The sequence below is a fragment of the Bombus pyrosoma genome, linkage group LG2, assembly GCF_014825855.1.
Source record: "Bombus pyrosoma isolate SC7728 linkage group LG2, ASM1482585v1, whole genome shotgun sequence".
Lineage (NCBI taxonomy): Eukaryota > Metazoa > Arthropoda > Insecta > Hymenoptera > Apidae > Bombus > Bombus pyrosoma.
In genome coordinates, this window is record NC_057771.1 from 6,212,526 (window position 1) to 6,235,192 (window position 22,667).

Genomic DNA, 22,667 nt, shown 5'->3' on the forward strand with positions numbered 1-22,667 from the left:
GAAAAACAACGAGGTGACAGAATTTGAAGGTAGTATAATGAGACAAACATTCAGACACATAAGAAATGCATTTGCTTTGAACAAATTGTACAGGGATTAAGCTACTGTTAAACATAAGTTAAAGAACTGTTTCTTCCCATTTAGACATAAGGTTTCGTTCTTAGGCGTGCGTCATGTTCAGTGATCGCATAACGGTTTCGTTCGCAAACGATACAACTTACGTAAATTACCTCTGAAAAATAGAGCAGCTACTAGTAGTTACTTAAATTACGATTCATTCGTTTGTACTAGAAAACCATTATCTTTGATCCTTCAAATACCTAGCATCGTTCTCGATTGCATGCCCCCTCCCTCCCCCTCTCATCCGTCAGGTCAAGTAATATTTCTCTTCTCGTTATATGCTTAATCCCCTGCATTCCCATATATAATTTTTCGTAATAGAGAAAAAAAAAGCAACGTTAACGCGCGAGATCTTCAGCGTGACCCCTCCCCCCTCGCCCACTCATTCCGTCATAACATGACAAAATATAGGATGAAGATATGTGAAGATGGTATTCTATTCGTTGTAATACTAATATGAGCATTATGTAGTTATAGGATCCTGTGTACATTACTCATGTATAATATTTGTTAAAAAGGATTACAATAAAACAAGCTTAAAGCGTGGATTATACGGAGAGAAACTCGAGAGTTTTAAAGTTTACAAGAATAACTAGTTAACTCTACTGTGTATTAGAGATACTAGTTAATCTGAAATACTCTAAAAATCTTCAAAGTCAGTCCTCCGTATAACGCAGGCATCAAGTAGTAAAATGATAACTGGCTATATTTATATATATATATATATTTATTTATATATATATATATATATAAATAAAACTATACAATCCGTGGACTTGTTAATTTTACATTAGTTGCCGACGGAATTCAGTTATTCCTTTCCTTTTGCATTACATTAATCATTCACGTCGATAATATATTCAGTTCTTTTTCAATATACTATTATATTAGTACTGACACCAAATGTCTGTGGCAGATATAACAATAAACCTTAACTTGACGAAGAAGAGCGTGAATGTAATATATGTATGCGTGTTCATATGTGTGCACAAATTTATTACTGCAACTAAATACGAGACTTCATTCGATATATATACGAAGTATCTTGAGTTTAATTCATATTTGTACGAATTTTCTCTTAAGTTACGGCAATTATTGCATCAAGAAAAGACGGATTTGCAGAAAACATAAATGCATCACATATTTTTGACATCATGCTTGTCGTTATAATCCAATAGTATTGATTTCTCCACATTTTATTCCGTAAGGTTTGTTTACACGGTAATCATTCCTGCATTCCCTGAACACCAAAGTTTCTTATGAATCTGAGTCTATATGTTTCTGCTTAAATGAACATACGTGACTTGTTCATCGCATGATCTTATATATAATACAGAAAGACCCTGCAAATTATCCATCAAACGAATTCGTGCTGTTTCTTTGTCAAGGTATATGAAGAATCAGACGGGTAAAAAATTCAACATTGATACGTGCCAAATTAAACCCCAGCATAAACCATGGCAAGAAACAATACATGATCTTTGATGGAAAAAAAAAGTTCGACTTTTCAAGTCTCCTTTCTCATCACGTAAACCGTTGGTTGATCTTCGTAAACAGATAGAAATATTCTTTATACATGCTGTGTTAAAACTTCTCATTAGTGTTGGTTCTATTTACATTTTGAATATATTCTAAACTATAACACTAAAGTAACTCGAAAATATATAACTGACCATGGTTTATACCAAAATATTTGAAATATAAAAATACAAGAACCGCAGCACTTTTATTTGTAACATTTGGGAGCAAAAAACAGCGTTTGAGAATAATATATGCTTGAAGAAATACGTACTTTTTCGGTACGCAGCGCACCATTGTCAAATGCGTTTTTTTGGAAACCTAAAATAATTAGGTAATATTTCAATTGTACGAACGGGTTTATAGAAATTTTTTGTTGTTCTGGTACTTGAAGATAGACATGAACATTTACAATCGCGTTATGAGAACAATTTACGTCGCTTGAAATTCATATTACTCTGTTCTTAAATAGTTGCTAGATGTGCATTTGCGATATCTCTTTTTTTTTAAATACCACTTTAATCCTTAATCAACTTAACGAGCCTGATGATAAATGACAATGACATAACTAGAAATAATTGATGAAGTAATACACGTAGTTAATTATTTTTGAATATCAATTATAATTTAGCAGGAACGTTCACCCAAAGCTAAATAAAGTAAACAGAATATATGTATTTGTTTCATTTGCTACTAATATGCAGTTCCAGCAATTTTCGCTGTTTATCACATATATATACGTACATATTTTTCTATTTCATGTATATAGAGTTGCGTATCACGCAAATGGGTGGTACTATATACATTTTATGATTAGAGATAGAGAAAATATTTTACAAGACAAAATTAGATGGTGTTATGCATAATTATTGAGGCACAAAATATGTAAAAGTACTGTAGCAATATAGAACAGATAGCAATATTCAATTTTGTTCTCTGATAAATTGTTCTATCTCTACTTGTCCTAAAGAAATGGTTTCGTTTAGTTGCATGATGCATCTTGTATAATTATTCTTTAATTTTTTATCAAGTGCAATTAAAAATAACAGATCAAACAAAGTTCACCGATCACTGTACAGTTTTTAATACCTATAAATCTTTTTAAAATTTTTATGCTTTCTGGACTCCGATTTCATTTATACTTGACAGTGTGTTGATTGAAAACGGGTCAGCGATATCAAAAGTTAAAAGATAAATTACTTTGTAAACAGACTTGTCGTAAACAGACTTAAAAATTAATATAACTTTTGAACATATGTCGTTTTTGCCATCTCATTCACCAATACGACTCATAGCAATACCCTAATATTTCAACAAGTTAAAGCTAAGATATTAACAAACGGCGCATGTTTATATTATATGCACGATTTTGCTCGTGCATTAGTGTATGTTGTATGTGTTTATGTGTGTGCAATTACACGCGCACGTGTGCGTGTACAAGGTGTAAACGCTAACAAAGAGTCACTCGTGTGTCGCATATACGACGAGTCAAGAAGTGTTATGGTTTAAATTTAACCAAAGGTATATTTTTCGATTGCAAACACTTATCACACACCCATTCGGCATAAACTTCTGCCGTTAATAATTGATAGGCAGTTTCCGATAATCCTGTACATCCCCTAAAACAAATTCTTACATGTTAAGTATATATGTCGTTTTATATGATAATATATAAAGAAAGAACATAATTTTTTACGTACCTGTGAAACCAAAAATTACAACCGGACTCACAAAGGATCGCTTGATCGTTATCATGCACTTCTTTGTGACATACTCCACAAGGATAAATAGGTGGAGCATTAGGATTTTGTGGATTAAACACCATTGGCTGATCTGGAGGATATATCTGTAATATTAGAATGGTATGCATTTAGACGCCAACATTGTAAATTTACGATTCAATTGTACGATGATATCGATAAATTAATCTACCTTTCCTGCAGAAACTGGCATTGGTTTCGGTCCCATCCCTGGTGGACCTTGAAAACCATGAGGTGGCATAGAACCTCCCATGTTAATAGGATGGCCCATTGGTGGACCTCCGCCTATATTACTAGACATTGTACCCATCGGACCAGCTATGTGACTCATTTGATTATGATGATTAATACTCATATTAGACATGTTATTCATTGGTGGTCCACCCATATTCATATTATTTATTTGATTTGGGCCACTCATATTCATATTATTGGATACCATTGAACTCATGGTGGTCATGGGTCCATTCATGGGCCTTCCTAAGTTATTAAGATTATTTCCCATATGATTCGGATGTGGTTGAGATCCGTTGTGTCCCAGTGGACTGTTTACACTGTTCATAGATGGCCCGTTCAGTGGGCTATTGGGTGGTATATGGCTATTAATATTGTTCATATTCATTGGTCCATTAGGCATATGATTTGATCCACCCATTGTATTCATAGGAGATCCCAGTGGGCCACCCATAGGACTTCCCATACTGTGTCCCATGTTATTCATTGGACTACCCATTGGGCCACTGTTCATATTATTCATTGGACTGCCCATAGGTGGGCCGCTAAGTTGAGAATTACCCATGTGACTCATATTCATATGATTGTTCATGGTATTCATTGGACCAGGTGGCATGCTGGGGCCCATATTATTCATCGGACTCATACCACCTATTGGTGCATGATTCATAGGAGACATTGCTCCCATGTGATTCATATGATTTGTCATGGGCGAATTTCCCATTGGACTCATACTACCCATATTGTGAGGCATCATAGGACTCATTCCACCTATAGAAGTTAAAGGGCTCATGCCTCTCATAGGTGGTCCACTTATATGATGTGGATGATGGGGGTGCATATGAGGCGGTCCACCATGCATCATTGGCGTCTGCGTGGTTTGCGGCGGTGTATCATCAAAAGGGTTACTTGCTACTATTGTGTCTCCATAGCCAGTTAAAGGTGGAGGTAGTAAATCCTGAAAATATTTTTAGGGTATAATAAAATGATGAACTATAACGATTATTAATGGTATGCCGATCAATTATAGCGTAAAAAGTTACCTGTACTATTGGAGGTTGTTGCGGAGATGGTTGAGCAACATTCGCGTTTGTACGTCGTTTCTTTTTTGGATTGGCACCAGACGGTGGCGGTGGTGGAGGATGGGGGTGAGCAGAAGATTCAGGATGTGGGCCACTAGGACCCATATTCACACCCATACCCATACCCCCCAAAGGCATCCTTGCAAAGGGTGGCATGCCTGCAATATTGTGGCTCATCTCCCTCGTTGGCTTGCTTTATTTCAACATGCCTTATCAGCACCACAATAGATTTTGATGATAAGTCTTTACTACTGCTCCACTAGTATTTTTAATTAAAGAAATACTATGTTTTATTTTATGTTTTACAATTATAACAAGTACACTTAGAATATATGTTGTTTATGTCAAGAACACTTAGTTTCTCAATTCATGAAAGATCAAAACCTGTACGATTGTTAATTGAGATAAATTATAAAGTGAATTACAAAATAAATACTTATATGTAACATTATTTGAATATAATATAAATCTGACTGAAATTTCAACATCTATATCCCTTATGTTGTAATTTAATTCAATGGGTAATTTTATGTAATTTAATGGTTCTTGTAATTTAATGGGTATAGTATGCACACGTTTCATTGTTATGTCTTGAAGGTATATTTATAATCTTACATTCTCAAGTGTATACATTCAGGTAAATACATGTATAATTACAAGTTGCTATACTTTGTATATTGGTATAAATACAGAATATTTCAATATGTTTTGTTTAAATAACCATCATTCGAAAAAAAAGTAATACACGACATTGAACGACAACACGTTTAAAGCGATAAAAGTAATGTAAAAAAAGTAGACAATCTTTTAAAAAGAAAACAAAATAAAATCCGCCGATGCCAGTTTCTCAGGCCAACCTAACCTACACATTTTTCTAAATCATTTAGTACGTTTAGCAATACATAAGAGATGTGCGGTCGAAAATAAACGGCAGTTGTAAAGAATAAAAATAATTCGCATATTTACCAACGCATTATATTCGGCAAGATATCGTTGTATACATGGCTTTCCCGTTTTTTCGGCAGGGACCAACACCATTGAATTATGTCGTGCGCCTAGTTAGCTTCAACGGTTGAATCCGCGCAGTTGCTCGTTTTTAATGATTCCTTTTCACCAGTCACATATTTTATGCTAGCACGAATGTATTTCACATTCACGAACATGCAGAAGGAGTACGGTAAACACTGGCGAGATGTCAGAAGTATATGGAGCAAGGAAGCGCACGCCAATGTTTCAGGTCGCCATTGTCGCGTTACGCGTGTCCCTGTGGTTGTATTGTTCGCGTAAGAATATTGCACAGTGTATTCTGCAGATGGCGGTACCAACTGCATTCCTGAAACATCAAGACAATCAACATATTAAGGCAGCTTCGTATTATCGCGAAGCTTTCTTTTAATTTATCTAAGAAATTGTATTGGTTATTAACACTGGTGAATACTAGTTGCGTGGTTTACCAATGCGCGAATGTTTCTTTCGAAATCATCCGGCATTCAATCATATTGAAGTTGTTTATAACCAAAGAAAATTTATTTCCCAAGAAATGTGAAATCTACAAAAATGAATCGTTCGGTCGTAATTTGTCGTGCTGAGTACACGCACGTTATATGATAGAATGAATAGGACGAATACGAAGAAAAAGCTTCTGTGATTAACTTCTGAGCGAAACGTTCACAGTTCAAGGCAGAAGTTTGAGAACAGAAGGAAGTTCCTTCAAGATGGAGCAGTTTAGTATAAAACATACGTTACTTTGACGACGCTATTACCTGTGCTTGAAATTCTCCTTCTCTTCTTCTCCCTTTCTCTCTCCCTTTCTCTCTCTCTCTCTCACTCTCTCTCCCTTTCTCACACGGTAGTTTCACGCGTTATATCTTCCATTCGCATTAGGATCCAGGAGTTGTCCCTGTAACCTCAGAGTAGGGCCTGTACACGTCACTTTAATTATTTGAGTTACATTAGCAAGTTAGTGGGGTTTAACAACTGGAAAATGGGTTTCGCGCATATCTACCGCGGACAGTTGCTTCGTAGTTACTCGTAATATAGTTCACGAAACTGCAATAAAAATATCTTGTTTTTCTTGGATTTTATTTCGGTAAGAATTCATATGGACAAAGTGGATGAACCGCGTCATGATTAACACGGAGAACGGTAAATCACTGTCAACTAAGTAAAAGTGAAACTCAAGTATCATTTAGAATTGAGAGTTTCTCTTTGTACTCTGACATGTTCCCGCGTATTGTTCATGAACGTTAAGCAGGATATACATATGTATATGTGACGCTTGATAAAAAGAAGCGTAATTCTTTATCGATGTCTTAAGTAGGGCGCCGTTGACACATTAATCATTCATTATAATGATGTACATACCGGTAATAGTACAATCTCATAATATTAAAAAATATATTGATCGTTTTATTATTTTTTATAATATTATAATATTAATAGTTTATTATATGTTTATAATTGTTTAACCATTTAAGATTTATCCCGAGCCAAGAACGGTGTTATTTATTAGAAGTGATCGGAGGAATATCGATCATGAGTCCAGGACAAGAAGGATCATGACAGTTCTCGTGAGAAAAATGCAGAGAAAACGTTCAAAAGAAGAATGGTAGGATTACAAAGCAAAAGAAAGTAGAAAATACAAAAGTAAAGGGAAAGGACGAAGGACAAAGGATCGAAGATCAGATGGTCGCGAGATGTGGCAATCGAAGAACAATGTAAATGGGTTCCACAAATAGCGGCATTTCCCAAACAAATACGGCATGCCAATCAATCTGCCGTGCGCAGACGCGTGTGCTGAATAAGTACGAGCGATTATATTTTCGCGAATTACAGAGAACCGCAGTTACCGATGAACGTTTCATCAAAAGAACGCATCGAAACGTCTTAGTCGCGATCAGACCTTTCGATGTTTTGCTCGCATGTTCGTGCTCGACCTCTATTGCGATTCATCTCTACCTCATTATGAAGTACTTACACCACCATTCATAAATACTCCAATATCATGATCGATTTGTAGTAACAGCGTGCAATTTTTCTTACGTCCTTTATGGAACCGTTACACTGCAAGTTTAAGTTATCCTTTAAAAAACGTAGTAACAATACATTTTACTACCTTTTATTACATAAGTCGATGTCAATGGCGGCTATAAGGAATAAAAGAATGCATTTCTGCAATTAAAATTATACTTGTAATAGCATTTGTAATTTTAGATACATTTTATCAAAAATAAGCAGACGTGCAGATACTTTTGAACGCTAGTATACGCATCGTTTCCCTTGGAATGTTCATGATCGCAAACATCGTCACGCGTCGCGTAATGCATGAAAACATCCTAATAGAAATCATCATCCTTGACCCAATGCTCTCTTAGTCGTCGAGACCCAATTTTATTATTGCCGTAGAAGATTTACATCGTATGTTTCTCACCTCGCGTCAGCAAGATGATTTGAATCGGTGATACGAGTTGTTCAGATCCGTGTCAATTTTAGAATCTATCCTATATTTCAAAGAATAAACGGAATCCATTGGTTGGTCGGCGAAGTGCATCGAATACAAAGATCGGTATCGAACAGATATTTCGACGGAGCAATTTTTGTCCATCGCGTTAGAGGCCCGGCAATAAAGTGGGAGCGCGATCGAGCGAAATTACAGTGGCGATTGTTCAAACTGACAGGTACAAGGCGAGCATTGCGGCTTGATGCGGGGCCGATTTTTACGCGTCATCGTTCCGTGTCAGTGTCCATACTGTCCATCGTCCGCGTTCGATTGCGTTTCTGAAAGCACAGTAAAATATGTTTTCCACGCGTGATTTCGTTCAATGTCACTATTGAAAGCTGCAAAGAATCAAAATTGCCTGCGCCGTGATCGTAACCAGTTTATACTCAATGTTAATTCGTTTTTCGTCGCTTACAACTTGTAACAGTTATACGCTTGTTTTCTCGAGATCGACGACTATAAATAAGCGAGTCGCTTCCAGGAAACCAACGTTCTGTCGTTTATTCAGCGTCACAGAGATTCAGACTTTTCCTACTTTCTCTCGCAGGCCAGCAGTTAGTGTATATGCGCGTGTTCGACGAACCGTGACGCGTTCCAGCATACTTTCATCTTGGGATTTCTACTTTGGCAATGTTTGATATTGCGTCAAAAACGTCCAATCAAAGCATCCAGCTGAGAGGCGAGGCTGACGTAGTTCTACGTTTGACACCAACCGTTGTCCTCCACGGTTCCTGAAGCCGTATTTTTTAAATAATAGTTGGAACCGAGACAGACGGAAAGTGAAAGAACGTTTTACTTTAGTAATAATATATATTTTGCTTTTAATATTTAACGTATGCCGTATACACGTACATATTTGTCAGAAATGTATAAATATCCGCGGTCTAGTTCCGATATATAAATATAAAGAAAAGATTGACGTATAAAATATGAAACAGAACTTTGATAATACCGCTGGGGAATTCGCGTCTAATATGATCGTAGCTTTATTCTATCAACGACGCTCGCTCCGTTTCGATGAACTGATCAGTGACCGGGGACATATAGCATCAAAAAATTTTCACGCGCCATCGCCAACCGACCTAGATATGTGCTCGATTTTAAGCTCCCGGCTTCGTGAAATTTATTAAACACGCTTGCATTATCGACTTTCTTTATTCTCGTCGCTTAATAATAATTGGAAAATTAGGAGGTTGGCTGGAAAGTAAGGGTTTCACGCAACATTTGAGCTCGGCGACGCGGCACGTAGAGCGGTCGGACACGTTGATATCCCTGCTTATCCGCTCGAAACGAAGCGAATTCCACGCACACGCCACACTACCGTAATTTCACCTGTAACAACGACCACGAAGAGAACGACGCGCGACATTACGTCGTCGTTTCCTGCCTCGGCCACGCACAGGCCACACGGCGATACGAGAGAAAGTGAACAAACAGCGAACCGCTTAAAGTTCCCGCGATTCAAACGAAATCAACGTAATTCCAGTGGAGCAGAAGGAGAAAAGAACTACCGTCAAACGAAATTTATATTCATAGCCGTTCGCTTGAACTTTTTCATCGCTTTCTGCGTATACTCTATTGCGTCTTTTGTCGCGTTTACGTAGGAAAAATATAACAGCTATTCTTAGCGTCTGCGCGTTATTTATTTAACGATATGATTCGTTTCCATTTGTTTCTCGACTGATTTCTATCTAATTTCCCTTACGAAATTCGAGTCAATATGACAAATATGAGTCAGAAGCGAAATCGCTTATACTTTTTCGATACTAGTCGCTTGACATTTCACGGTCATAAGACGAATTATGAAAAAAGATAAGCTCGTTGCGATGCAAATTTATTGCACGATGATATCGATGGATAATTCAGGAACCAACAGAACTTTTGCATCTATCTAATAATTCTCCGCGTGCGATTCGCGGTTGATCAATCAGATAGATGGCAGATTTATTTGTCAGTTAAGGATACACGGTTTGCCGGAATTGGCGAATACGCGTGATCTTCCGAAGCGACAGAACTGCTGAATTTCGTCGTGAATTTCGGTTAGCGTTAGGCGGTGCGTGACCTCCGGAAACTTGGTACTTAACGTACGATGTCCAGCCGTTTCGCATTGCTGAGTCGTTCTCACGTTTCGAACAGACCCTCGCAGAGATGTTTCGCGCGATTCGCGTTATCTTCTCCTCTTGAAACGCGTTCGTTTCGTTCTTTTTTTTTCTTTTTTCAGCGAGCGAAACGGGAACCGAAAGACTAACAGATCCATTATGATTTTAAAGTGTCTAGCGCGGAACGGCGAGCTAAATTTGCCGCGGAACGAAATCAGCCAACGAGGAATCACGATACGTGACTCTCAGGACAATGAGCCATATCAATCCTTCGTCTCTCTATTCTCCTTCGGCTGGTCGCACGGCGAATTCGTTTCGTTCGACCGATGGAATCGAATCGCCTCGAAAACGATCCGCCTATTCAAACGGCACTCGACAACGAATCACCGAAAAGAGGAAAAAGAAGGGACGAGGCCAATGACAGAGAGGTGACTCGCAGCGATGAAAAAAGAAAAGGAGAAGAAGAAATAAAAATAGGGAAGAAAAAAGGGACGCGAGAGAGCGTGAGAGGATGGGGTGGGGGCGACGCGCGTCGACCAGAAATTCCCTCGACGCCGCAAAAGCTTCGAACCTCGATACCTCGTTCGATCGAAAGTAGATCGACGAATGAATCCTGCCCGTGTAATCTTTATCGATACAAGGCACAATCTCCCCTCCCCGGTCGCTGCGTTTCGTATCGTCCTGGATCGTTTCGTATCGCTTCGTATCGCTTCGTTTCGATAACGCGTCGGACTTTCGTTGATCCGCGTTCTCTTCGTTCAGCGTCAGTTTCTCGTTACGCTCTCCTTCTCCCTCCGACCGTCTACCTTCGGTGAACAGCTTAATCGTATTTTACGGCAGATCAGCCTGCTATTCTCTTTACTCCATTTTTTTCACACCAATTCGCCGACTGTTATCATCGTGGACAGGCGCGCACACACACGTACGATCGCGGTGCGCGGCGACGCGCCGGCTCGATCGTCCGTTAAATCCGCGGCTTTATCGGAATTTCTCTTTTCCCTTGTCGTTCGCGACTTCGTTCCCTCGATTTTGCTAGAAAAACGAAGGTTCGATCGTTTCAAGAGTACACCGGGCCCGGTCTCCGGCCGGTAAACGGCGTAAACGTTGTCCAACTTGCGTCGTTCGGAAATCAGAAATAAGCATGGTACGCCGGAAATTATCGACGTCGCGGTGATCGAAGCCTTCCTCCTGGATAACGCGAAAGAAGCAAACGAGTGAGGACACTGAAAGAATATTTAGTTACAGCGCTGATGCAACCGGTTTTAACGAGCGGCATGATCGATATGGGGTTTCCACGACGAGGATACCTCGAGTAATTAATAGCGGAGATGAAAATAAAAATGTACGGCCTGGGAGAACAGACGGTTACGCGGGTCGTCGCCCATGCAAGTTTCTGGATTAAACTAAATCCATAAATCTGCGCGGATGATCGAGGTCGGTCACGGTGCAACGCTGCTAGACGTTGTTGGAAACGTTGCGCGTGAAACATGACGAATACTATAGGGAAGGCGTAAAGTTTAAAGAAAGCAAGCACGTGGGAATTGGGTTTTTTCCACTAGATAAGAAGGCGCGTGAACGCGAAGAAGGTCGAGAAAGAGGTTAAACGTTTGGGAAGAAAGCGTCGCGGAAAGCGGACGAGTAGAGACGCGAGTAAAGTGGCGCGCGGAGTGACGCGATTCGAACGGCCGAGCAAAGAAAGCGCAGCGGCTCGGAAGAAGTTTAACGAGCAAAGTGCAAGAGCGAGTACGAAGGGGAGAAAAGTGCAACTTGTACGGCGCACACTCACGCACGTCTCAGCTTCCCCTACCTCGTAACCGTCTGGTACACAGAGAGGTGTCCGGAGACGGAGAACTACCGGTATATATCATCACGTCGTCGGCCGCTACACACACTTTCGTATTTATCGGGAGAAGAAGGGGAGGAAAGGCTACGGACGGTACATTCGGGCCAGTGCGTTCCGAGATTTCGTGGTGAAAGGACATCGTAAGCCTTTATTCTCGGTTTTATTTCGTTTCTTCAGGTTACAGCGAACAGCCGCCGGTTGCACACGGCTCCTCTTCGTTTCTTCGATCTAGCGTTTATCTTCGCGTCACGTGATTCGAAAAGGAGCGCGATATCAGGAAATCTATCGCACACCAACGAGTCCCGACATGGCTTCGACAATCAAGGTGAGTGAGTGACGAACGTGCAACAGGTAGATACACGCGCACCCTATGTACACGTACGCCCGGTGATTTAAAGTTTCGCAGTATCCGGAGGGGCTCTCTCTGTTTCCCGCTGTCTTTCTCTCCCCATTCCCGTCGTCACGGGATCCGCTCTGTGCTCCCACAGGGGTGGTTGTCTCCGTACGCGACTGGCGAACTCGATACCGTCACCGATCGTGCCTTTCTCTATCTTGAATATTTAGAAGACGAGACGGGCTATCGCTGTTTTCGAAGTCACGTACCTCTAACTTTTCCCGATCAAGCCTACGTACGGAGAATACCGATCGTACTCTGCCTAAATGGCCCATTACCGCGGTAATCCCCTCTGCCAGAATCTCGCTTTATCGGTTACGATTGCACGTTGTTTCGCATCGATATTTTACATCGGTCACGTAAGTTTGCTTTGTCGCATCGAACTTCCGTTTTGCTTTTTTAAACAGCTCTATCGGAACAGCTGTTCTCGCCGAAACGGACGAACGTTGTCCGAGACAAAGCAGTCGCAACGACCGTCGCGTTAGATAGATATTCGCGATGCGAATCGAGAGTGCCACTGCACACGCGTATCGTGATACAGAAAGCAGTTTTCTAGAGCGCAGAACCGTGTGCCGTTTGGATTAACGTATATACGCGTTTCGCGGGACGATAAGAGCTCTCGGAAAAAATTCGCGACTGGCTCTGACGGAGCCGAACAGTGGAAATCCTTGCGATATTAAAGAGCCAATAAACGTCAAGAGGCAACGAGTTTCCAGTTATTTCGTCGGAAAGAGGATATCGGCTAAGTGCGCGCGCGTATTCATTCGTTTCTTTCGCGATATATTTCCATGCAATCTGAAAACAGCTGTAACGTGTTTATTTCCTCCGATTGAGAAAGAAGCGAACGAAAAATCGAGTCGGATGATAAGCGACCAACGTATCGATCCTGATATTTTCTTGGTCCGTCAATCGGGAAAAACATGATTAAGTTCCGGCACGTAGCTCAGCTTTGCAGCGATCCAATCGAAATCCATTTATCGAAGGCGTCGCAACGTTATAACTTATGCGTGTCGCAATCGTACGTTCACGAACAATGGCATGGAAACGGCAACTGCACGGAATAACAAACCGATGGAAAGGGTTCCTTCGTCGTTTAGTTCTACTTAAAACTCGATCGTCCTAACTAAATCGTATTGCGCGTTGTTCGAAAGCTTCGGAGAGAATTGAGAAATTCCATTACACCCGTTGCGTGTATTCGCGAGGAATTCGCGTTCAACAGTGGAGGATGGCACCCGTTAATTCGCTACAATTCGATATTTACACTGGCCGGCATTCTCCTCCGTACGGCGAATTACGATTCATTCGGCGCATCGTCGATATCGAACGGCAGTCACAGAGTCGTGTAATCGTTGTCCATCGGATGCCAGTCGACAACTAGGCGATTGTAAATTAATTTAATAACTGAAACAGCACGGCATTTCGGCCAGTCGTATATGAACAATAAATTATTATTTATCGTGCACGGGGTTTGCAAAGTCGCGTACTCGCTCGCTTACGTACACGCGCGTCCACCGATAACTACGACGGAATATTACGGCTACAAATGGCACGAGTTTTCCAGGCATCCCCCGTTTAAGCGGTGAATTATCATTCATAGACTGTGACGACAATTAACGGGCCATACGTAGGATCTACGCGGAATGCATGGACGAGAGGAATCGTCAGCATCGTCTAGCTCGGACGTAATAACCCGCAACGTTATGGTTACTATCGTTACAGCCGACGTGACAGCAATAAAATCTATATCACACCCATTTGCCATTTAGAGCGGCCAATAATTCTTATAATCCACATCGATTTGCGGAAGTAAGCGGTTTGCGTGCACGTACCAGAGCCGGCATCCAATCCACAAATCATCCCTGACCGTGTATATACAGCGACGTGGTGATTTACCGAACCGTCGCGATTATTAGCACGCCTATAGGAAAATCGAAACTCACCGCTGATCCTGTTCAGGTATTCAGCCGATTATAGAGGATAGGGGAAAGCAATGAAAAGTCACGAAGTTGGCCGATCGAGCCTTAAGATTTAACTTTTGGCAAGTCGACGACGACAATTCGTTATCGCCGGTGATATCGCTGAACATTTTATTTTATAGCGATAAAGGGAGAAGACTGAAATGCTTCTTACCTCTATGCGGTAATCAAATTAACCTAATCCCGTTGCGCGTTTCTTAAATTCTTCCGTCTGAATCTCACTCTCGTTTATGAACGAATAAACTAACGTTTTAATGAGATTTCTAGCAAAGCAATTGGAACGAAGAATCGTGTACGTTGGTAACGATTATTTCGTTATTTCCTTAATCTTCCCTCTGCAGCGAGAAATTTATCAACGATGGAAAACTAGGAAAGGCAGAGTGGTTAATATAGTTTTGGTAGAATCAATACAAAGCGTAAATATAATTTAGAGGGAAATAAATGTAGTATCTAAATAGTCTGGAGCGAGGATAAGAAAGGATGTTTTATTTGAAGTTAAGTTTAGTTTTATTTTAACAAGCAATACCCGACACAAACACTGATTACAATATCTTCGTACGTTTTCTTTTAACACTCGGCTCCCAACTTTTGTCCTCTCGGGTCAAAAAATGCTGACCCTCGACCCTCGCATCCTTCGCCCATTCCTTTACTCATTTAGCTTTCACGTCACCAAGGCATACACTCTTATTTACACACACTCTCTCTCTCTCTCTTTCTCTCTTGCCCAGCACTTTTAGGATTCTTAGTTTATACCTTAAATTTACAACTGATACTATCCCGAGAAACTCGAACTTAAATATATAACAGACCAAGCGTATGCTCCAGTTTTTTTTTTTTTGATATTAAATAAATGCGAAATACTCGCGCGAGTTGGAATTGATTCAAAAAGGGAATATACACAGGTCTTCTATGAGCGATTACCGTTGAAGATGTACAAATGGAAGAAAAATCGTGCGATTCACGTCAATTTTGAAATCTATTCTCGAAATTCGCTAGTAATTTAGGATAAGAGGTGGGAGAGGGTAATTGGAAAAAGTACAAAAACGACACCGAAGAGGGAAACAAAAAGGAAAGAAGAGAAGGACCGCGTGTTCCGGATTGTGATGCGAGTTGTTTAAAAACGAGGTTGATCGTCAAGGGAGGTGCATGCAGTCGAGAGGTACAGCGCGACGAAAATAAAATCGAACTTTGAAATATTCGTCACGGCCGGTGTCAAAAGAACGAAAAAAAGAGAAGGTGTGTCGGGCATAGGATGCCGAATATACTGGCAAAGTATATTCATCTGTCAAGCAGCTGCGATCTAATCGGAAATATTTTTTACCTTTCTCTTCCTCTTTCACCGACTAGCTCCGTACTTTTCGGATGGACGAGCAATCGGCCGGTTCGGCGGCAAAGCTAACAATAAGATCGTTTCTAAAAAAGATTGTGCAAATATGACGCATGGCGGGGACTCGGAACGATCGAATCGTTTATGTTGACTGAAAATATCGCTGAAAGTTGTTATCGGGGAAGTTGCTTATTTTTGGCAGAATGCGATGTATAATATAATTTACAAGCTTGTCGATAAGTGTAACAACCACGTATTATTTTATCATTAGGATATGATAACATTTGTTTTAAATAACCGATAGTAATAAACAGGAAATAAATAAAATATAAGTAAGTCAGGGTACAATTCTTCGACGAAACTATGTTATAACAAATTATGTTGGAAAGATTAATTACCCTCGGACTATTTACGTAGTCTACGAAATACCGGATCACAAAGCTTTATCTTCGTTCCAGTTCTTACTTCGTTCCTGTTTTAAATGGGACCGTACAGTCTCAGAGGATAGACTGTGGCGAGAGATTAATGAATTACCTACTTCTTTGACCACTCCGTCCGCTATTTTATTTCTTTCGCGAGAATGAATCCGGATTACGGTGAGAACAATTTTCCTCTCTGTTCTTCCGCGCGATCGCAAACTCACGTGCTACGTGGACGAGGCAAATAGTATTATCGTTGGAGTCGATATCGTTACCGAACACACCGTTCCCTCGAAAACGGCGAACGAAGGCGAACGAAGTAATTTAAAAGGCAACTCGTTAGTCAGTCGACGTACACAATGTAGAGATGCAACGAAACACGGAAGCGTGTTGATAGGAGCCGGGGTGAGTCGGCAGACCAACGGAAGCAAACAAACGAAAGTCGTAGGGTACGCGCATGCCTTCGTTACTCACGGTGGTTACTGCTTGTTTAGCTATGTTAGCTTTGGCGTGCTTCGCCAGGGCAGCGTATAGTCGCAGTCTACAGCTAGCCTTTCCTTATCCCCTTTCGCTGTTCCATCGTAGGTATATACTCGTGTGTTCCGACCTTTACCGCGGTAACATCCGCCAATTCGCTTCGTCCTCGTTGGCTCGCTCTATCCGTTACCTATCCTTTTATTATATTCCAGTTCAATTTCCTGCTTTCAACGAGTCATGGGAACTTTGGATCCCCCTCTTTCGTTCCGCGACGCGACTCGGTGTGTACCAATTAAATAAACGACATCGATCGATCTAGAAACTTGGAATTGTATCATTATCTCGTCGTATCGGATAGGCGCTACTCAATCTCGTTAACCGTGAATTTCCTTAATTGCTTCGTGCCCAGATGTGCGGAAAGTGCCTCGACCTTTTAAAGATAGTTCCCGTAACGTCTATTTACTTAGAGCCCCGTGTGCAGCACTTAACTATCTCCAACTATGTTTCAGCTGCTGCTGGTCGCCTGCGCCTTCCTCGTTTACGCTGTTATGGCAGAATCGGAAGAAGGACAGACTGCGAGATCTCGGGTCTCCGACGAGCAGCTAAATATGGCCCTGAGCGACCAACGTTACTTGAGGAGACAACTCAAGTGCGCGCTGGGCGAAGCTCCTTGCGATCCTGTAGGAAGACGTTTGAAAAGTACGTGTTCGTTGGGCGTATAAATCCATCGGGCGAAGGGGGCGGGTGGCACGCACAACTCACGGCGTCTTGTCTCTGGCGCAACCAAGGTTTCGCGATTGTCCTGAACGAAACGCGGTACAGTGCGGAATTTCCAATGGATCGCGCGGACCGAAAAAAGAGAAAGGATGTCGCGAGTTGTCGGGAGGGAACGCGGTGATCGGTATTTTCTTCGATTCAATGGATACGTTAATGCTGGGTGGAATTAAATCCATTTTATGGGAAAGTTCACGTTGTTACGAACGGCGAGTCATCGAATTGCTTAGGTTGGATTTATATCCGTATTTCGAGGGCCGTGTGTTTCCTCGGAGACTTTGCCGATAAATTTCTATAAAGTTACCAGCAGAATTCGATTTAACCCAGGCGTTGTTATCCAGGTTTAGCACCACTGGTTTTGAGAGGCTCCTGCCCGCAATGTAGCCCCGAGGAAACACGACAGATCAAGAAGGTCCTTTCACACATTCAACGGACCTATCCAAAGGAGTGGTCGAAGATAGTGCAGCAATATGCCGGAGTTTCGTAAGACGTTGGGATAATGGGAGCAGCTGAGGGGAAAACGGCGATGGTGGATACGTCGATAAAAAGAGAAAAGATAAAGTACGGAAAACAGGAAAACGGCGATCTGCCTACAATAGCCGTTTAAACCATCGTTCGATTGTTTTCTTCCGTACGTTAGAGAAAGGTACGATCGTATTCACAGCGAGTTCTTGCTACAGCACGCGTTATATCCAACACCTGTTCATCTTCCTTAATGAACACGTTTACTATCGTTGATCGTTGACACAGCGTTACACACACATAAGGAGTATTTTATACACATCGAGACAATCGTATTATATATCGCAATAAAGTTTGTTTTCCAAAATACAGAATGGAATCGTTTCTCCACGAAGACACGTTCTCGCTCGGTTCGAGTTCGCAATCGAGCAATATGTATTACCGGCTATGGAACGAATTCACGCTGTTCAGCGATCGAGACTAGTTCCGCGTAGCGAAGAGTCACGAATCGAGAGCGGTATATAAAAATGAAAAGAGCGAAGAAAAGTGGAAGAGGGAATGATCGTCTACGATTATGACGTTAGAAACGGGGACAGTAATAATAGCGGATGCAAGTAGCGGGAAAGTAATAAGCCGGATTCATATTTTATATTTTATTCCGGCGTCTCGCCTGGTTTCAATTTCGCTGTATTACAATAGATAGCTTTATTCCCGTAAACTATACGAGAAACTCTATATACAGGCGGCGTTTTATAACGTCTGAATTTCTCGTCGAAACGTTTCCACGAATACTTCTCATCGCCTACTTAAACGCCGCATCACGAGCCGACGCAGTTTCACTTTCTATCAGCCAACCACGAAAGTTCGTTACTCAACGATCGCAATGTATTCTTCGTGGCATGTTGCGTGGTTTGCATACGGTATCGGAAATATTTGAACGACGCAAGACGATGCAAGGCGACGGCATCGCGAGCCAACGATTTCCAATTAGGTCGTATAACCGTGGAAACGTAATTACCCGATATCGTAAACATAGCGTAAACATTTATCCCGTTTTATCGAGAAATAACGACAATCAACAAGTTGATAATTACTTGGAATATAATTAACGATATATTCCGGATCGAGCAATTTGCAGGAACTTCGAACTGTATCGCGATTCTGGCCTTAATTTATCTCCATTTCCATCCCTGCTAAATCCCTCCTTTCGTATTTTCTCTTTGTGCCGCTTCGTTTTCATTTAATTCGGATGTTGACGATATTACGAGTCTGACGGAGTTCGATCATCGGCAAATCGAATTAATTCGATTTCTCGTCCGTGCGTTCTTCGTCGATTAGATTTGCGGATAAATGCGGAACGTCTGGAATTTTCTGCCGTCCGTAATTCTATGTTATCGCGGACTTGGCGTTTCTGTTCGTTGAAACCCGTGTTGCGGACCGTGTCGCCGATTTCCAGCAGGATCGATTCACCGGTCGAATCAACGCGTGGTTGACCGATGTAAGCCAATTAGCCAGATGTCTAACATCGTTTGCGCGTTGTACCGTGCGTCGTATATAGAATGTTATTTCCTTACGCGTTTACGATGGTCTGACGCTAGGGTAATAGGAAATAGCTGAACGGAATCCGATGCACGTCTATAACGTCCACAACGTTCGTAACATAATCGAGCAACCACGATACGCTTTTTCAACAACGATCGAAACGTCGTATCTCGATGCGCAACGTTTCGGACGTTGAACAAGCAGCGATTTTCTTTTCTTTTCTTTTTTTTTTTTTTACCGAAGGCAAATTACAGGTTGCGCGGATCCGCGCCGATTGCGATATCGGCTACAAATCGATGTTTCTCTCTTCGACTATTCGCGTACGAATTACCGTCGATAATATTGATTTCCGCGAAGTTTATAATTCGTTTCACGGGAAAGTTAATTTTTCTTCGAACGGGAGTCGTTAATTCTTCGCCGTTCTTCGCCGTTTTGTTGGGCTAACAAGCGGTTGTTTTGTAATTATCGAGAGAGATAGGCGGAGGGTAAAAAGAATTAGCGGGCTGGAAGGCGCGTAGAGTGGAAGCTCGTGAACGACAGGATCGAGATCGCACGATGTACATTTTGGCAAGCGTTTGTTCTTCTTGATTGATGCGCGATGATACACTTTCATCGGGGAAATACAAATATTGAATCTCGTCGGAGGGAGCCGAGAATCAATGTTTGTTTTCTCGGTACCTCATAGACGACAGGCAACGTATAGATCATATATACATGTATATTTGCGCATTCCTCTTCAAATTTATCGCTCATTCGCCAGTCGACTCTACCTACCAGCAGCTTGAATATTATAGTTCGACGGTGGAGCAAAGGGTAAGTAAATGTGGTATAAGAGTTCACGCGCCAACGTACACTTCGTATCGAGAAACGAAAGAACTGTACCTCGAAACGTGGTACGGGAACGAGGTGTGCGAAACTGTCGTTTAAAATCAGAAGGAAAAAAAAAGAAAAAAAATAAAAAAGAAGAAGACGGCGAAATAACCACGTAATGATAGGAGGAAGGCGTACCGGCGTTACCATAATAAAACGATAGAGGCCTCGTTCGTAGTATAATTTTACATGCATGTCCTGTGACGTTGCGGAATATTTGTACACGGCGTGTACGCTTATCTTTCTCTCGTAACAATAAAAGAATAGAGTCGAGTGGAAAGAGCGGCAGGATCGCGCAGCTGTTTGCGGTCGTTCGATCGCTACCCTCGTGCCCTATTATAATTCGTTATACGATCGCGGTGAAACGACCTACTCTGAGCTGCACTCGTTCCTTCCGCTAGATCCACGGTGTCGTTAAAATGTTGCACGAGGATCGCGACCCAACTCCCTGATTTTATTCGATACGCGGCTCATCAGCTTAAGGGATCAACGTTCCACGACTCTATCGACCAGCCGAGACCATGAGAGGCCGACTCGTTTCGGTCGATGGAAAACAGATAAAAAAGCACCGTTAAGTTGCTCTATATACGTACTTTGGTATATACGGTTGAACGACGATATACGAAACGCGGACGAAAGAGGCGTGGGAGACGGAATGGAAGATGAGAAAAGAGAAGAAAGGAGGAGGGGCAGAACGGAGAACGATAGAGAAGAGTAGGCCACGGGAAGAAGTTTCGAGGGGAAGTTTTCGACGAGGGGGAGACCGGTTATGGGACGAGAGTCCGGTGCGACTGATTTGTTCGGTTGGCGAGGCGTTGGCATTTTCGCACGTACCGAATGCCGGTGCATACACGACTACGCTTTTCTCCATATTTACGTACACGCGAAGAGAAACAAGTTTCCGGCTCGCTCGTTGACGTTGCTGGCGGAGGAAAATTTTCCGCGATAAAAGCACCCGTTTATTTGTACGTGTATCGGCTCGATCGCATCCTGCAGCGCGAACGCGATACGCATGGTTCGGAGAAATATTGTAACATTCAGAGGCCACGGCGCGGGCCGTCGTAACGCAAACGAGGTAGCGTTTGCGGCGGAATAAGTGAATCGATAACACGGTGAATCAAGCAGCGATTCGTAACGTTAGTTGGCTATTTACGAGATACGCGGCGATATGATAAAGCGTCAGTTCGGTTCGATTCGATTTGGTTAAGGCCGGCCGTCGGAAAGTATCGAACGTATTTAAATTTGGTCCGCGCGAACGCCGACTGGAATATCGAAGAGTATTCGTTACTGGAGTATCGAGCGGGCTGCTATCGCGAATCAAAGTAGTATTCGTCTGGTAATCGACGTCAGTGTCAATCATGCCATGCATATGCAACCCTCTTATCGCGATTCTGCTACGGTTCATTAACAAACAACGAATTCGGTCGTGTTACCGTTAACGTTATGCAGCGCGCGTTTGTTAACGCGCGAGTGGGACGGCGTGCAAAACTAAAGGAATTAAAAGCGGAATTGAATGAAGAGAGATGCTCGGCCGTGGAAGATAGCATTCGAAGTGGTTGATAGAAAGGGAATTCGTTCGCCGATTAGAGGCACACGGTTCGATAGAGATCGATGGAAATTACGACAGAGGAAAAGAAGGGAAAACTGGGAACGGAATTAAAGGATAGAATGCTAACGAGATTCAAGCGCACGAGATATCCTGGTGCGTCCAATACGCTTCCGGCAACTCTTGCCGCTCACAATGCCTCAATACAGACGCACCGATGACCCGAGCATTCGCTACACATGTAAACGCATTTTGTCGCAGAGGGACAAACGCGAACGTGATCCTTCGGTGTGTATAGGTCGTTTCAAAACCTGAAACGACCGCCGACGTTAACGATACGTCGCCGATCCACCAGCAACGATAACTTACACGGAGGAATCACGATACAAAATGTTGGCAAAATCTAATATCCGAAGTGTTCTCGCGTTTTGAAGATATTTTTGCCCCAAGGAACGTGTTGCACGACCGAACAAAAACAAGCAATCACGGCCTTTATCGTGAAACGCGTTACCTTTGGAGCGAGCATTTTCCAAGCTTTTGTTCGTCCAAGTCTTGTTTTAGAACACGTTGATGCATTTTTGAGCCGGCCTGTATTACAAACCCCGATTATGCGGCTCGTTTCGACACGTGGTGAGGGGACTACGCGATAGAACCAAAGAGAATACGATCGAGAGAGAGAGAGAGAGAGAGAGAGAGAGAGAGAAAGGGAAAAGGAAAAAGGAAAG

At 42.0% G+C, this 22,667-nt stretch overlaps 2 protein-coding genes across 3 annotated transcripts; one reads left to right on the top strand and one right to left on the bottom strand.

Annotated features, from left to right (window-relative positions):
• Positions 1–2,632: 2,632 nt before the first annotated feature.
• On the bottom strand, positions 2,633–5,993 carry LOC122577815 (protein pygopus-like). Of its 2 annotated transcripts, none has more exons than XM_043749427.1 (5): positions 5,681–5,993; positions 4,676–4,923; positions 3,571–4,590; positions 3,339–3,484; positions 2,633–3,257 (listed from the first exon to the last, which is right to left on the bottom strand). In XM_043749427.1, the coding sequence occupies exons 2-5, from the start codon at positions 4,889–4,891 to the stop codon at positions 3,137–3,139; spliced, it is 1,503 nt and encodes a 500-aa protein (XP_043605362.1). In that variant the 5' UTR covers positions 4,892–4,923; positions 5,681–5,993; the 3' UTR covers positions 2,633–3,136. The 2 variants fall into 2 exon arrangements, with proteins under 2 accessions (XP_043605362.1, XP_043605361.1); XM_043749426.1 differs by having other exon boundaries at positions 4,676–4,973; positions 5,681–5,991.
• A 6,199-nt stretch (positions 5,994–12,192) lies between these two features.
• LOC122577817 (allergen Tha p 1-like) lies at positions 12,193–18,352 on the top strand. Its single transcript, XM_043749429.1, has 3 exons — positions 12,193–12,480; positions 17,258–17,447; positions 17,864–18,352. The coding sequence occupies exons 1-3, from the start codon at positions 12,463–12,465 to the stop codon at positions 18,007–18,009; spliced, it is 354 nt and encodes a 117-aa protein (XP_043605364.1). The 5' UTR covers positions 12,193–12,462; the 3' UTR covers positions 18,010–18,352.
• The last annotated feature ends 4,315 nt before the right edge of the window (positions 18,353–22,667 follow it).